A 16,429-nucleotide genomic window follows, 5' to 3' on the forward strand; every position below is an offset into this window, starting at 1 on the left:
GGGGCCAAGGGCTGACAGTCCCAGGGCCACTGGTAAGTGCTGAGTGTGCGCTCCCGGCAGCAGGATGGGAATGGGGAAGAAGCACGAGGTGGCATCACACAGCTAGAGGAGCGGGGCGGGAGGTGGAGCAGTTTATTATTTACACGTGTAAAATGGGCACAGAGACGGGGTGTGGCCGGGTCCGGAGGTTCCAGCTCAGTCGGTGATGATGAGCTCGTCCACCCCCCAGTCTTCATAGCTCCCATCGGGCAGGTAGCGGCGAATGATGATGGGGATCTTTCGGGCCCTGGGGCAGGGGAGAAGTCACAGTACATGAGAGATGGTGACTCCAGCGCTGCAGCAGAAGGAACAGTGTCGAGGTCCATGTCTCAGTGACGCCCTCCTCTCAGCTGGTCCCCTCTTCCCTGTCCCTCCTCCCTCCTGGTAGGCTGACTCTGAATGGACCCCGGATCCTGGGAACAAGCACCAACTGCCCCGCCAGGGAAGCCTGAGAGGGGCCTGCCTGGGCGACTTACTTGAGCTCCTTCATGGCGATGAGCAAGGGGTCTGTCTCCCCCTCCAGCTCCACCATCACGGGGGCACACATCCTGCAGGCACAGGACAGGTGTCGGGAGAGATGGCAGGCACAGGGGGAAGGGCCCAGCGGGCAGCAAGGGCGGGACCAGCATCCTGGCCCTCACCTAGCAAGGTCACTTTCTAGGTAGGCAGGTGCGGTGGGGAGTGGCGGAGAGGGCACTGCCAGAGGCTGCCCACTGAGGGAAGAGAACAGGACTCAGCAGATGGACCCCAAGGTGCACATGTAAATGGTCCACAGGCAAGTCACTTAACTTCGCTCCAGATCTCAGTATCCCCACTGCAAGACAAAGGAAATGACCCCCGCCTGGGTGAGGGCTCACTACGCACCAGCTGCTGCTGCCCGCTCCTTTCACATACTATCTCATGGGAGGTGAGCACTATTTTGATTTTCATTTTACTGACAGTGAAACTGAGGCACAGAGAGGACAGTAACTTGCCCAAGTTCACACAGCCAGGAAGTGGCAGAGCCAACATTTGAGCCCCACATGCTCTCCATGTAATAAGCTCAAGACCTAAAACTTAAGGTGTTATAAATGTGACAAGTGTGAGCTTTTATTACTAGGCCACATGACAATCATCATGTCAGTCCCCCACCAAGAAACTTGCCTGCTCCTACTGCAGACCCCAGTTCTGTGGCCATGGCAGAAAATGCCACCCAGAAGTGCACTCTACCCTGACCACCCCAGCCAGCACCACGGCCCTGCCTCTGTGCCCAGCCCCGTTTTCCTGCTCTAGCATTCCCCGCTCTTCAGCTTGGCTCCTCCCAGCCTCCACAGACACTCATCCGCTCCCAGCCTGCCTGGGCTCCCCATGGCCACTAGGCCAAAAGTCAGTCTATTCCCTGTTAACTTTTCAAGCCCTTCTTAGGCCACTTCCCCAAGTTTGCCCCACGTTCAAGCCATACCAACTACTATAGTTCCCTGGTGCTATGGCTTGAAAGTGTCCCCCAAATTCATATGTCAATGGTATCTAGAGGTGGAACCTTTAGAAGGTAGTTAGTGTTAGATGAAGTCATGAGGGTGGGCCCCATGATGGATGGCATTAGTGACTTTACAAGAGAAAAGAGGGCTGGGGCTCTGGCTCAGCTGGTATAGTGCTTGACTCGCATGCACAAGGCCCTGGGTTCAGTCCCCAGCACCACAAAAAAATGAAATAAATAAGAGGAAGAGCCCTGAGCTAGCCAGCACACTAGCTGTCCCACCACAGGACGCCCTCCGCCAGGTGAGGATGCAGCACAAGGCCCGCCCAATGTGGAGCCATGCTCTGGGACCTCCCTGCCTCCACAGCTGCGAGCCAAATGACCAGCAGACTACAGTTAAGGCCCCTGGACATTCACACTGTTTCTGTTCTGAGTCCTCCTCAAGCCCCTTCTCTGCATGCCAACATGGGAGCCAGAACACCTCCTGGAAATGCCCACTGCACCTCCAGCACCCTACTCAGTGCACACGTGCTTCTCTCTTCTCGCTGGAGCACTGTCCACAACAGACCGTGAGCGGCTGGTGGCCCAGGACTCGTGATTCCCCACAGGGAGGACGGGACAGGCCCCAGTTACTGCCTGGCCCAGAGCACAGGCTCCAAACACAAACAGGGGAAAACTGAGTCTAGGCTACTGCCTCTTCCAGGAAGTCCATCTTAATTATTCCAGCTTGAATTGACACTAATGGATCCAGAATTACTAGGAGAGCATGCTAAAAATACAGGCTCCAGGGTCCTTCTCCAGACCCTCTGAACAGGATCTCTCATAAAGGGGTCTGAGAATCTGCATTCACAAAGATACCCAAATTACTCTGATAATCAGCCCGCCAATTACTAATTTTATCATTAAACATTCTGATTTCTGTTACTTTCAAAAGCTTAAATATTTCTCAAGGACAGAAACCAAGCTTAACTTTCCCTATATCCTTTCTCAATAAGTATTTAGCCAGGGGCAGGAAGCGAGCCTAAAACCCCAGCTACTGGAGAGGCCAAAGCAGGAGGATCGCAAGTTCCAGGACACCCTGGGAAACTTACCAAGGCACTCTTCAAAATAAAAAATAAAAAGGGCTGGGTATGTGGCTCAGTAGGAGCATGTCCTTAGCATGAGTGAGGCTCTGGGTTCAATCCCTAATACCAAGAAAAAAAATTCAACAAATGTCTCCAAAATATAAAGCTTTAAAGAATGTAGCAAAATGCTTGTCCTGACCTTCCTGTACCTTCTCCCTTTCAAGATATGAATAACTCAAGGCCATTCATTATCCAGTGCCCACCATAAGCCCACAATTTGCAAACTAGGGTGGACCCCTAAGTAATCTATATCTCACTGCAGCCTCCGCATACACACATGTCCCCTGTTTAGGAAGAGAGTATGAGCAACTTCACGAGCCACCAGGTGGTGCTAATGAACCAAATGGAAACTTCAGCACCTGAGTGCAAGGTCACAAGCCTGTCTGTCCAAGGGCACCAGATGGTGTCTTATCCCTTAACTGCAAGGAGCAACACAGAGTGCTCCATGCTGGACCATGCCTTGCTCCCAAAGAAAACCAAGACACTCGGACTTGGGAGTGATCTAGACGTTGGCTTCAACACTTTGAAGTGCTCCACACTGCCCACCAGATGAATGCCAGTGTCACTTGGGCTCTAGGGCATCTTTTACAGTGTTGTGCCCAGGCCACCCGCCGCCAGAACCCATAGCCACCTGTCTCTAACTGGACCTTTACTTGTGCCACTTCCTGCACCTGGAGTACCCACAAACCCACCTCCCTTTATCCATCCCTGCAGAAATGGGTATGCACCCTAAACCCTTCAAGGGCCCCCCCCTCCTTTTCTGTACCCCTTCTAAAGTACCACCCATTTCTGCCCTGGGTTCTGCCTAGGTCCTCGCACAGGTCCAGCTCTCCTGCAGAAACACCCAGCAGGCTGGAAGTCACATCCTTAACATCTTCACCTCCCTGACAGGCGCTGGCAGTTTCTCAGTGTCAAAGAGCTGACTGACTGCACATCTTTATAGTCTATTTGTTTGAAAAAAATTAGGAAATATTCTTCCTGCTAGTTCATTTTCGCCTGGAGGAGTATGCCCTGCAGAGCAGCTTCCACAAGGGAAATGGATCCGTGCTTCCCTTGGGGCGGCCACCAGCCACCCAGGGCTGCTAACTACCTGGTAATGTGGCCAGTGAGACAGAAACCAAACTTCTTATTTTATTTTACTAAACTTAAATGGCCACATGGAACTAGAGGCTACCATAATTGGTAGTGCAGGCCTGGAGGACCTGATCCCAATGGAACCAAAAGATATTGCACTGAATGTACGTTTCTCATCTCACTTAGAAAATCAAGCAGTGCGACCAGCCTGGTAGGGGGGCTTTTGCTGAGAAACAGGTAAGAATATTGCCTTCCCCTAAAAACCTTTATCAATGTAGACAGGGAGGTCACAGGTGGTCACCGGACTGGAGGAAAGAAAAGTCCAGTGCTAGGGGCTGGGGTTGTGGCTCAGTGGTAGAGTGCTCGTCTAGCATGCATGAGGCACTGGGTTCAATCCTCAGCACCACATAAAAATAAAATAAAGATACTGCTTAAAAAAAAAATGTCTAGTGCTAGACAGCATCGCCACTCCTCAGCACACAGGCCCTGCTTTGCCTCCTGGCCTGATTCCTTCCTTGAGTCCCCCCTCCTCCAGACTCCCACAACCCCCTGCACTAGCCTGTCAGAAGCTTGGCGTAGGGATTCCTTTCCTTTTCTCACATATCCCAGTGCATGACATTAGAGTACCACTAACACTACTGACCTCGCACTGTCCCCTCCCTTACTCATGCCCAGGTAAGCCTGGGGAAAAAGGCCTGTGCCCAGCCTCTTCAAGAGGCCTGCTTGCTCAAAGACACCTGCCAGCAGAAGATGCCACTGGTCTGTTCTCCATGTGGCTGAGACATCAGAGGCACAGGGAGGCCTGCACCACTGTGCTCATTAGGTCACAGCCTGCTCTCCACCCAGCTACTGACTCTCCTTGGATCTTGTTCTTCTAAACTTGGGAAAGAAGGAAAGGCGGCTAACTGTCAAGTCCCTAAAGCCCGTCACTATTCTGGGCTATGATCTCCCTTGAATAAAGAACCAGTTAAATGCACAAGCCCTGGGTCTGAGCCCCAACACCAGGCAGGGAAAAAAAGGACCTGCTAAGTCCCAAGGGTGCTGGGGCAGCCCTCCTGACTACTGGTACACAATCAATCGTCTAGGGCTCTGAATTCACACTCTTGTTTTGCTTCACAACCTAACAGACAGCCTCTAGCTGTTGTTCATTATTTTCCTCCTACAATGTTATTTGACTTCTCAGTTACTTCTCATGCTCTCCTATTGGATTACAGCTTCTGAGGGATGAGTCCAGCACAATGCCTGGCATGCAGGGGCAGCACTACTTTTGTTCAGATCTGAGAGCAGGGAGGGTTTGTTTCCGAGTGCCAGGCTGGGCAGGATCGATAGCAGGAGCACTCACTGTGGCCCACCTGATGGAGAAGACAGTGAAGGGGCCACACTTACGCAATCTGAAGAGCTCGGGTGCCCAGCACTCGGGCTCGCTCATACTTGGTCATGTATGGGGTGGTGATTCGCTTCTGGTTGGCCTGCGGTCGCTCCCCAGAAGGAAGGATCTCGACGTTCTCCTGGCCCTCCTGGACACCAAGACAAAAAAAGAAAACTTCAGGGTACCTTCCTTGAGTGGGGGGAGGGTGAATGATGACCAACACCATTAATGCTTACTGGATGCCAAGGGCCACGCTACTGCTAGTACCTCGTTAATCTCCATACCAACCTTATGAGGTAGGAATTACAGTCCCCATTCCAGAGGTCTGGAGAGTCAGCTAACATTGCCAAAATTTCAGACCCAGTAATAAAGAAGAGGAATTATAAGTGGTATTCCAAAGCCCAGTTCCTCAACCAAAAGGGAGTGAAACAAAAAACTTGTAGGACCAGATGGGCTGGTCCCAGATTGGTTGCCCTATAAGAAGTCCATAAGCACACCCTAAGCAGAAAGCTAGGCAAAAACACCTCTCTTTCAGATAGGGACACTGAGCCAGTGGGTCAAGTCAGGGTGGCGCAGGAAGAGTCATACATTCACACACTGAAGAGCTACTGATGATTGGGCAAGGTGGTGCATTCCCATAATCCCAGCAACTCGGGAGGCGGAGACAACAGGATCTGAGGCCAGCCTCATCCATTTAGCGAAGCCCTAAGCAACTCAGTGAGACCCTATACCAAAATAAAAGAGAAAAATGGCTGGGGATATAGTGAGCGGTAAAGCACCCCTGGGTTCAATCCCCAGTGCTGAGAGCCACAGCCGAGTGACACATGGCATTTTTGCCAGAACGGAGTAGTTGAGAGGTGAGAGGTGACGCCAGCAAGCCATTGAGATGATGATGGTTATGTTAGGCTGTGAATTCAATTGTATATTAGACCCCTGCTATCCGCCTCGGGAGTTCCTTCCCGCTGGAGTTCTCGCAGGGATTCCTGGAGAGTTCGTGTTGGTTGGGGAAGTGCCGGAAGTGCCAGAGGAGGGATTTCCGGTTGGCGGTGTTCCTGGAAGTTCGAATAATAAAGGAGTTCCTGTTTTGAACCTAAGGTGCCTCGTGGCAGCTGGGGTATTTTGTGCCCAGCCAGACTGCGGCACCCCAGTACCAAAAATAAAAAAATTTTAAATGAACAGATAAAAGGAAAGCTCTGTGTACTCTGTTGAGAACATGATATAGGGCCAAGAGCAGAAGCAGAGAGACCACTGAGGGGCCCAGTAGTGATCAATCCCACAGGCAGATAAAAACATGATGGTAACAGGACAGCAAGCAGAGCAGCACTAGGCGAGACACGGGCAGGGTGGCCGGCCACAGTCTCCTGCCAGGAAGCAAATTAAGAGTGACATTTCAGCCAGGCTAAGGCACCAGGAGTGGAGAGACAGGCAGGACAGAGCACATCTAGGAGACACAATCAAAAGAACAGGGACAGAAAGGGGACCAAAGGGTAGAGAAAGCTTCTGACTCAAGTGAACAGATGGGTACCTGAGAGTGTCGGGCAGAGAAAGAAAACACAAACAGAAGGGCTCCGGCTTCCAGCCTGAAAAAAAATTGAGGGATCTCTCTCCAGGAGACATGCAGCTCTTCTCTCTCCCTCAATCTTACAGGAAAGAAATTTTTTATCCTCAAACCTGGCAATCCATCCATCTAGCTGCTCCAGTCGGAAAACTGGGAGGCATCTGACTTTCTCAGCTTCAGATCCAACTCACTAAAATCTCTCTTCTGTCTTCTCATCACTTACTCTACCAGCACCCACATCTAATCCCTGGGCCACTCACCTGGAGGTCCCTGATTGGTCTTTCTCTCTTGTCCCTAACACACTCCTTACTCTTGGAATTTTTGTTTTGTTTTTTGTTTATTTATCTGGGTACAGGGATTGAACCCAGGGCCTCATGTGTGTCAGGCAAGCACTCTACCACTGAGCCACATCCCCAGCCCCACTTCTCACTCTTCTTGAAGTCAGAATGTTGCATTCCCTTTTTTTTTTTTTTTTTTTTGGTACTAAGGATTAAACTCAGAGGCATTCGACCACTGAGCCACATCCCCAGCCCTATTTTGTATTTTTAAATATTCAGAGACAGGGTCTCACTGAGTTACTTAGCACCTCGCTCTTGAATTTATGATCCTCCTGCCTCAACCTTCTGAGCTGCTGGAATTACATGTGTGAGCTACCACACCCAGCCCAGAATGTTGCATTCTAAAATAAAAACTGGATCGTGCCAGTCCTAGCTCAAAACTTGGCTTCCTACTGGCATTAGGCTCCAAAATCCTGCCTGATCTTGGCCCTGCTTACCTATGCAGCCTTATCCCAGGCCACTTGCCCTCATGCTCCCTATAGACACCCAACTTGCACAGCACCTGTCAGATAATAAATATCCAGCACATTTGTGAATAAATTACAGCGATGTTTCAACTATTAGTTTGGGGCTATAGACCAAATGGGCCCCACAGGATCGCTCTGCTACCCAGGACTGAAACACTTCAACTGGGAATGACTATGGCAGTATCCTGGACCACAAAGAAGAGTAAGAACAATTAGACAATTATCACCTGCCTTGCCATCTGGCAGCTGAGCTGCCTAAGGCTGAATACTCACCTCCTCAGCATTCTCCAAGTCATCTAGCCCTTCATCCTCCTCCACATCATCAAAGTCATCACCATCGAAACTATTCAGGAAAAGAGATCAGTCACTTAGAGCCTTATCAGAATCAAAGAAGCAGAGCCAGGGACTGAGGTGCACATCTGTAATCCCAGTGGCTCGGGAAGCTGAGGCAGGAGAATCACAGGTTTGAAGCAAACCTCAGCAACTTAAGACTGTAAGCAACCTAGTAAGACCCTGTCTCAAAAAAAAAAAAAAAAAAAGAAGGCTGGGGATGATGGGCTCAGTGGTTAAGCACCACTGTGTTCAATCCCTGGTACCATAAAAAAAAAAAAAAGTCAAAGAGTCAGAGATCTGAATATCTTAGCTGATCTGTAGGTGGCATTTGATAACTATCTACTTGATGATCAAATCAAACTTTTCTCTCATTTTACTCCTTCAATCTTACCCCATGGGTCCCCCAAATTTTGCTAAGACTCATTCATCATCACTGTTTCCTTCTCTACTGAATTACATTTAAACATAGTTATTTCCTCATCTTTTTTTTTTGGACCTGGAATTGAACCCAGGTGCAACCCCTGGGCACATTCCCAGCCTTTTTTTTTTTTTTAATATCTTATTTAGAGACAGGGTCTTGCTAAGTTGCTGAGGCTGTCTTTGATTTTGTGATCCTCCTGTTTCAGCCTCCCAAGTCACTGGGATTATAGGCATACGACACTGCACCCAGCTATATCCCCATCTTAAAAAAACAAAACAAAACAAAAAACTTATTTGAAACTGGGGAATACAGTTCAGTGGTAGTGTGTACAGCATGCATGAAGCCCTGGGGTTCCATCCCCAATACCAAAACAAAACAAACAAAATCCCCAAAACCCCACAACAAACCCAACAACAAAACCCACCTTTCTTTTCTTTTTCCTCCCTTCCACAATCCTAATTCCAAGTGCTCTCTTGGTGCAAAATCTGTGACAAAGCTGTCCAGCTTCACTATCCCCAATTTCTCTCTCTCTCCCTTCTATCATAATCTTACTACAAGCTGGGCGTAGTGGTATATGCCTATGATCCTAGAGACTCGGGAGACTGAAACAGGAGGATCACAGACTTGAGGCCAGGCTCAAGAACCTTGGTAATTTAGTGAGGTTCTGTCTCAAATTAAAAAAGGAGCTGGGGGCTGGGGTTGTGGCTCAGAGGTAGAGTGCTCACTTAGCATGCGTGAGGCACTGGGTTCAAATCCTCAGCACCACATAAAATAAAGATATTGCGTCCACCTATAACTAAAAAATAAATATTTTTTTTAAAAAAAAGGAGTGGGGATGTGGCCTAGCAGTAGAGCCCCTGGGTTCCATCCTCAGTATCAATTCCTCCCCCGCCCCCACCCGCAGGGTGCGGTGGCGCACGCCTATCATCCCAGGGGCTTGGGAGGCTGGGGCAGGAGGATCGTGAGTTCAAAGCCAGCCTCAGCAATGGCGAGGTGCTAAGCAACTCGATGAGACCCTGTCTCTAAATAAAATACAAAATAGGGCTGGGGATGTGGGTCGGTGGTCAAGTGCCCCTGAGTTCAATCCCCGGTACCAAAAAAATCCAGAATTTAAACCCACTTCTCACTACCTCTGCTACATCACCCGGTCCCTGCGCACACACCATCCTCTGGAGGCCTCTCATTTGCTATTTCCACTGCTACGACCCCGCAGGGTCTGCCTATGGGTCTGTCCCTCTTCCAGAAAGGGAGCGCCTGGAGAGCGGGGGTCCACTTAATTCATCTCAATATATTAATTCCACCCACGACACAGTGGTGCACTGCTCGGTGCAGTCTGCTGGAACTCAGCTTTCCCGCTGCTCCACTCCGTCGCTGCCCAGCTTCGGGCAGGTGCACGCTCCAGTGCCGGCCCCTCGACACACCGCGCGATGCCAGGTTCCCCACCCGCCTTCGTCCAGGCCCCGCCTCACCCGTCCCTCCCGAGGTTCCAGCGAAGGCCGTTCCACTCCCGCACTCACTTGTCCTCGTTGTCTGACATGACGCCCTTTGCTTCAGTAACCCGGTCCCCCTGTCCTGACCCGCGCGCAGAGCCACAGGGAGCGACCCTCCGCCCAGCGTGTTACCCGCGTATCCTGCGCCTGCGCCTGCGCCGTGACCCTGAGGAAACCACTTCCGGGAAGCCGGAGGCGCGGCAGAAATGCGCATGCGCCGCTCGGCCTGCTGGTTACCATAGTAACCAGAGCCGCTGGCTACGGCACTGGTGCCTGGAATTCCGCAGCTTTTGTGCCCGGCGTCCGCGCGAGAGCGGTGGTCACTTGGAGCCCGCCAGCCGCTCTGCATGAGGAGGGGACACCAGCGGGGGCCTAACAATAGGGTGAGGTTTCAGTTTTATCCTGTCACCCAATGGGGACCTCGGCTATCTTAAAGATGTGTCCTCCCGAGGGGATTCACCTTTCGCAGGCACCGGGGGTCAGGATAGGGGCTCTGTTATCTAGCTTGGGTGGAGGTTAGGGGATCGGCCCTGTCGCAGTATTAACTTGGGTGTCCCAGTTGACCCCACTCCCAGAGGGTGGGGGTGAAGGAGCAGAGATTGGGACTGGGAAACTGGGAGGGTCTGCGTGTGTCTTTCTCTTCTAGGCCCTGGCATGGCCTCACAGAACAGAATGGAGGCAGTGACCAAAGAAACAGCGTTCTGGCGCTGCCCCAAGTCAGCCGTTTATACCCCAGAGACCCGCAAGCTGCTCAAAGGTGAGTGTGTTAAGAGGACACAGGTGGGGGAGCAGTGGTAGCAGTTACCCTGTGTAACTCTGTTCTCCTCTACTCTACATGACCTGTGGCTGGGGACACAGTGGCTATTCTCTTACGAACAAGGATCCTGGGGTTCAGAAAGGTTCAGTGTGCTACTGCTGACCAGGAGCTAAAAGTCAAAAAAATAAGAATTTTGGAGTAGTTTATTTCTATGCATTCTTTACCTCCCACTCTCAGTGTTCCCCAGGAATCCTTATCTCCTCCCCATACCACCATAGTGGGACCAGTGGTTAAGTGCCCTCAAAGAACTGTTAGACCAGGACGCAAGAAAAGACCACTGACTCCAATTAAAATCAAATTAAAGCAAGCTTATTATTTCGACTGGCCGGGCTGCTTCTCCTTCCCAAAACGGCGGGAACAAGACAGCACCCCACCTTTCCTACAGCCCAGCTTTATAGCCCAGAAAGTTACACAAAGGGGGGTTACAGATAACAGAACTCTGACAAGCATCACAGTAATGGTAGTTTACATTTTTTTTTTTTTTTTGCTGGCCCCAACATCAGAATTTATGAGGACCATTAGAGCCTCAGAGAGGGTCATTGTCTGGCCAGGGAAGGCCAATATTTATGAGGTGTCACTAAGTTTCAGAGAGGGCTGCTATCTGGTCAGAGAGTCAGGCATGGGTGAGTTCAAGGCACGGGCAGGCATTCCAAGCAGGTTCAGAATTTGCAGTAATTTATAGGAAAGCCGAAATTATCTTTTCATGGCTTTGTGGCAAAATGGCTCCCAATTTTAATAAAAGATCAGGTTGGGTCTATCAGAACCCAATCTCCCTACACTGGGTTCAGCACAACCTATAGCTAGATATTTAGTGTCCCATCTACACCTCTAGATAGTAGATTCCATCAGGCAGGGAGTGGTCAGTTTCTGCTCACAATTGTAGCTCCAGCCCCTGACACATGATCGAATAAGTATTCATTCATTTACTCCACAACAAAAAAATGTTTAAGCCTACTCTGTACTTTGGGCACTGTTCTAGATGCTGGGGATATAGCAGTAAAAAAAAAAAAAAAAAAAAGCTGTAAAAAAATTCTTGCTCTTATAGAGCTAAGAGTTTAGTAGCATAATAAATAATAAATAAAATTTAGGACTGGGGTGTAGTTCAGTGGTAGGGCGTGTGCTTAGTATGCACGAGGCCCTGGTTTTGATCCCTAGCATGTGCACACAGGTGTGCGTACCACACACACAAAACTTAGCCATTGCCTGGAGATGTAGCTCAGTAGTAGAGCCCTTGTCTGGAATACACAAGCCCTGGGTTCAATCTCCAGTACTGAAACAAATTAAAAAACAAAACAAAAAAAAACCATCCATAGCCAAGCATGGTACCACACACCTGTAATCCCAGCCCTCAAGTGGCTGAGGCAGGAGGATTGTAGGTTGAGGGCAGCCTTGGACAATTTAACAAGACCCTATTTCAAAAATAAAAACAGGGGCTGGGGTTGTGGCTCAGAGGTAGAGTGCTCACCTAGCATGTGTGAGGCACTGGGTTCAATTCTCAGCACCACAAAAAGTAAAATAAAGACATCGTGTCCACCTATAACTAAAAAATAAATATGAAAAAAAATAAAAGTAAAAGCAGGGATGCAGCTCAGTGGTAGAAGAGCCCAGGGTTCAATCCCCAGTACCACAAGAGAAGAAAATGGAGCAAGAAAGGGAGGGGGCGGGGGCTCAGCAGTAGAGCATCTGCCTAGCACATGCCAGGCCCTGGGTTCGATCCCCAGCACCACATAAAGATAAATAAAATAATGGTGTTGTGTCCAGCTACAATTAAAAAAAAAATTAAATGAACATAAAAAGAAAGAGGGAGAGTGCAGTGCAGAATGGAGTAGGAGGAGATACAGTTGCCGTATACAGTGAAATCATCTGCTGCAGCTCAGCCTCATGCAAGTGCTTTATTTTGCAGAGATGATGAAGGAATCCAAACTAACCAGCTTCCAGCAGCGCTACCTCACGGACACTATGAGAAGTAAGAGGTGTTCGGTCCACAGAAGCTTCCTGGGTGGAGGGATTGGGGACACTCCCCCTTCCTCCTCACCCCCAGTATTGGGGACTGAAACCAGAGTCTCACAAAGTCACTGAGGCTGGCTTCAGATTTGTGATTCTCCTGCCTCAGTCTCCTGAGTTGCTGGGATTCCATGCACCACCACACCTGGCTTGGGGCCACATTTTTAAAGCTCCTCCATGTTAAGAGGGATAGAACCTCATTTTAAAAGGAAAAAAAAAAAAATTGAATACATAGTATTCCTGACCCCTAGTCCTTGGGAATTGACCTTTTGTGTGGCCTTTGCTACTTTTGACAGGCACAATAAGCCCCCTACAGGCAGGCTGTCACTGACCTTCCTAAGAAACTGTGGCCTAAGCAAGACTCCCTTCCCATCCACAACAGCCTCAGCACTGGAGTGTCTGCAGTCTGCATGTCTGAGGCAGGAGGATCAAATTCAAGGCCAGCCTGAACAATTTAGCAAGACCCTCTCAAAATAAAAAGGGCTGGGGATATAGCTGATGGGTACAGCTCTCCTGGGGAGAGAGAGGTGGGGGGACATGCCAGAAGGTCCAAGCTTGCAGAATTTTGCTTGATCTACCAAAACTGTCGCCTTCTCTAAAGATGACGAGGGCACCCAATCCCCCCCACAAGCAAAGAGGAATGTCAGGGGCAAATATGGACAGGGAAGCTCTGTTCACCAAGTCAGGGGTCAGATCTCCTTCCTCATTGTGGACAAGGACAACTCAGACTGCAAAAGGCTAGTGCCATCACGTTTCAGTCATATAACCTCCACATGCAGCAGTCTGATAGTGTGGTGTCTCCTGTTAGCATAACCATAGAGAATGTGCTAGAAGTCCCACTGAAAGTCAATACTGTCATACCAAAGACTGTCTCCTTTGCTCAGCACAGTAACCCAGCACCTGGGGCAGGTGCATGATTCGTACTGAACTGCTGGTTACATCAGTGGTTGGACAACACAAGCGACTACTTTGCCTAGCAGCCTGGTTTTCCTTAGATGTTTTATTTTTAAAAATTTGCCTTCAAGTCTGGGTGTTGAGCCTGGCTTCTCTTGGAGGTCCTCCCCTACATTTCTTCTCTTAACCAAATCCTACCAGTTGCTTTGAGTCTTAGTTCAAATACTGCTGCAAGCCACAAATCCCTCCCCTCACTGGAAGGCCAGAATTATTTGTTGAGAAGGGGCCAAAGGAAGAGGTTGAACTGGAGAGTGGGAGGTGTGAAGGACATGCTGGGAATCAGCGTTTCTTCAGGAAAAAGAAAAAGGCATGTAGAGGCTAGAGCCCTGGGTAGAGGGCCTGGGAAGGGAAGGTCTGTCCTTGCAGTTTTGGGAGTTATCCTTGACTCCCCTTTCTCCCAAACCCCACATCCGCCCTTTCTACACGACCTTCAACCCATGTCCTGACCACCCCTCCCACCTTCTCGCTGGCCGCCATGGCTGCACACTACCTGAGTGGCTCCCAGCTGCCCTTCCTCCCCCGCCCTCAGCCCTGGGCTTCAGATTTTCAACAGCAGCCCACAGAGGGCATGTCTTTTTCTCAGAACCCTCCAACTGGGCTGGGGTTGTGGCTCAGCAGTAGAGCACTTGTCTAGCACGTGTGAGGCACTGGGTTCAATCCTCAGCACCACAGAAAAATAAATAAAATAAAGGCATGCTGTCCATCTACAACTAAAAAAAAAAAAAAAAAAAAATGGGGTGAAGAGAAGGGGCCCAATGACCAGATAGGAGCGACACTTGGATGGCCTGGGGGAGGAGCCCAGGCATGGGGCAACAGGGGGGATGTATAGCAGGTGGCATTTGTGTCTATTACCATCCAAACTGTTCCCACTAGTCCGTGGACCAAGCAAAGAGAAAACAGAAATAAAAACACCAGGACAAAGACGCAGTGTACAGAGTGTTTATTGCAGCATTGTTTGTAGTAGTAAAAAACCAACCAACAGAAAACCTGGAAACAAGTTGAACTTCCAAAACTAGGAGATAACTGAATAAATAAGGTAACCATTCTAATGACTAGTATATAGCTATAAAAAATAAGTTATATATAAACAGATTTTTCTGGAAAGATGTCCACAATAAATGGTTATGTGAAAAGGGACTGTTATTGACTATTATACAATATGATCCAGTGTTTGAAAAAAGAATCTTATGTGCACATAAAAAATATATGCACACATCTTTGAGCATGTTTATATAAGCATCAAAAAGCAAAGAGACCACCAAATTGTTCCCACTGCTCATTGTAGAGGGGTGGGCTTAGTGGGGATAAGAAGATTCTGCTGCACCATTTGACTAGTAAGATGAAGGAAAAAAAAAAATAAAAAGCCATGAGACCCTTCCACCCCCAGGAGGAGACCCTTTGCCCCTACAGTGCAATCCGACATCCAGCCAGCAAGGCTCACCTTCCAAACAGCTGCCACCAGCCACCCACCTGCCTCCCACCCTGGTAGCCCGGTCTCGCCTCCGGCCTGCCAGCATGTGCCGAGCCAACGGGGCCTACAGCCGTGAGCAGTTCAAACCTCGAGCCACCAGTGAGTTGAAGCCACCCACTTTGGCTGGGGACAGGGTGGGGGGGTGTTTGGAGACTATCTCAACTTGACAAGCTCAGGAGCACCCAGGAGGGAGGCTGCTGGGTCTGCACACCTGTCCCTTGCCAGACAGGCTGCAACTCGATGCCCCCCTGGACATGCAACTGGAGAGAGCTTTATGCCTCAACTAGGCCATTTGGGGGCCCTACAGGAGATCTGGAAAAGGAGAAGCAAAGACTCCAAACTATCCTTGCCACTGGGAAGGACCCGGCAGAATGGAAAAGGAAGGCAGCCCCTGTGCGGCAGCAGGACCCAGCGCCTGAGCCAGACCGCTTTGAAGAACGTGAGCCACTAGGGCAGGGGCAGGACCACTCCTCCCCCACTACACCCCTTTCATAGAGCCCCCTGCCCTGACACCCCTTTTCCTCTCTCTAGTTGTGAAGGAAGTCCAGGAGAGGAAGGAATTCCTGGATGCCATGGAGGCCCTGGGGCAGGGCAAGAAGTACCAAGGAATCATCCTGGCTGAAATCTCCCAGGTAGGAGGAACCAGGAAAGCGGGGAGGGGCGGGCCCAGAACGCGGAGTCAGAGTGAGGAGAAACCCCAGCCGGCGCTGAGAGTCTCGGGAGTTGAGCCACAACTCATCCTGATGCTCCTCAAGTTCCTAACCCTGATACCAACTTCCCCTGCTGCCCTTTGCAGAAACTACGGGAAATGGAAGACATTGACCGCAGAAGGACTGAGGAACTTAGGGAGGCTCTTGCCACCACTTAGAGACGGCAGGGCAGCTCACACTGGACCGCCGCAGCCCACCCCTATGCCAACCAGTGTCATCCAGGCCAGCCACTCATGTCAGATGGCTGCCCAGCATGGCACTGTCATAGACTGCAGATGCTGCTCAGGGATGCTGGGGACCACTGGTGGGGTCTCAGAGCCACCCAATGACAGGGCTTCAAGTCTTCTGGGGAAAGAGTCCCAGACACAGCAACAGTGAAGGCCCAAGTCTCACCACCTTGGAAGTGCGTCTGAGGGCATCTGTGGCTCTCTTCCCACCACCTCCAACTCCTGTGTCCTGCTCAGTTAGTTTCTAGACTTGGGGATGAAGACGAGCCTTCCCTCCCGTCTGTCTTAGGATCTACTTATTTGATGACTTAAAGCCTTGGGCAAATATTTAACAACAGTGATTAATTGGCCAATAAAACACATTTAACGTGGGTCATTACACGTACCACCTTGTTGTCACAGGGATAATGCTTATTTGCACAGTTAGACTTTGTCCAACATGGACGGTTTCTAGTTGCCTGTTTTGCACATTTCAAGAGGAAATGGGACTCACACTCTTGAGTACCCTATGGCCAGTAGCCATGGCAGGTGAACTTCAGTTAATGATCTCAACAGACGGCGTGAGGCTTCATCATCC

The 16,429-nt window shown here is 50.0% G+C and overlaps 2 protein-coding genes across 4 annotated transcripts; one reads left to right on the forward strand and one right to left on the reverse strand.

Moving 5' to 3' along the window:
* Positions 1 to 118: 118 nt before the first annotated feature.
* Polr2f (RNA polymerase II, I and III subunit F) lies at positions 119 to 9,834 on the reverse strand. 2 transcript variants are annotated; one of them, XM_027933869.2, is made up of 5 exons: positions 9,697 to 9,834; positions 7,699 to 7,768; positions 5,080 to 5,210; positions 516 to 587; positions 119 to 286 (listed from the first exon to the last, which is right to left on the reverse strand). In XM_027933869.2, exons 1-5 carry the CDS (start codon positions 9,714 to 9,716, stop codon positions 196 to 198), a joined length of 384 nt encoding a protein of 127 aa, XP_027789670.1. In that variant the 5' UTR covers positions 9,717 to 9,834; the 3' UTR covers positions 119 to 195. The 2 variants fall into 2 exon arrangements, with proteins under 2 accessions (XP_027789670.1, XP_027789725.1); XM_027933924.2 differs by having other exon boundaries at positions 119 to 334.
* Positions 9,835 to 9,890: 56 nt separating this feature from the next.
* C3H22orf23 (chromosome 3 C22orf23 homolog) lies at positions 9,891 to 16,240 on the forward strand. Of its 2 annotated transcripts, XM_071609493.1 has the most exons (7): positions 9,891 to 10,052; positions 10,316 to 10,426; positions 12,390 to 12,452; positions 14,832 to 15,014; positions 15,223 to 15,354; positions 15,447 to 15,547; positions 15,712 to 15,861. In XM_071609493.1, exons 2-7 carry the CDS (start codon positions 10,324 to 10,326, stop codon positions 15,781 to 15,783), a joined length of 654 nt encoding a protein of 217 aa, XP_071465594.1. In that variant the 5' UTR covers positions 9,891 to 10,052; positions 10,316 to 10,323; the 3' UTR covers positions 15,784 to 15,861. The 2 variants fall into 2 exon arrangements, with proteins under 2 accessions (XP_071465594.1, XP_071465593.1); XM_071609492.1 differs by having other exon boundaries at positions 9,894 to 10,052; positions 15,447 to 16,240.
* The last annotated feature ends 189 nt before the right edge of the window (positions 16,241 to 16,429 follow it).

This window comes from Marmota flaviventris, chromosome 3, assembly GCF_047511675.1.
Source record: "Marmota flaviventris isolate mMarFla1 chromosome 3, mMarFla1.hap1, whole genome shotgun sequence".
NCBI classification, from domain to species: Eukaryota; Metazoa; Chordata; class Mammalia; order Rodentia; family Sciuridae; genus Marmota; species Marmota flaviventris.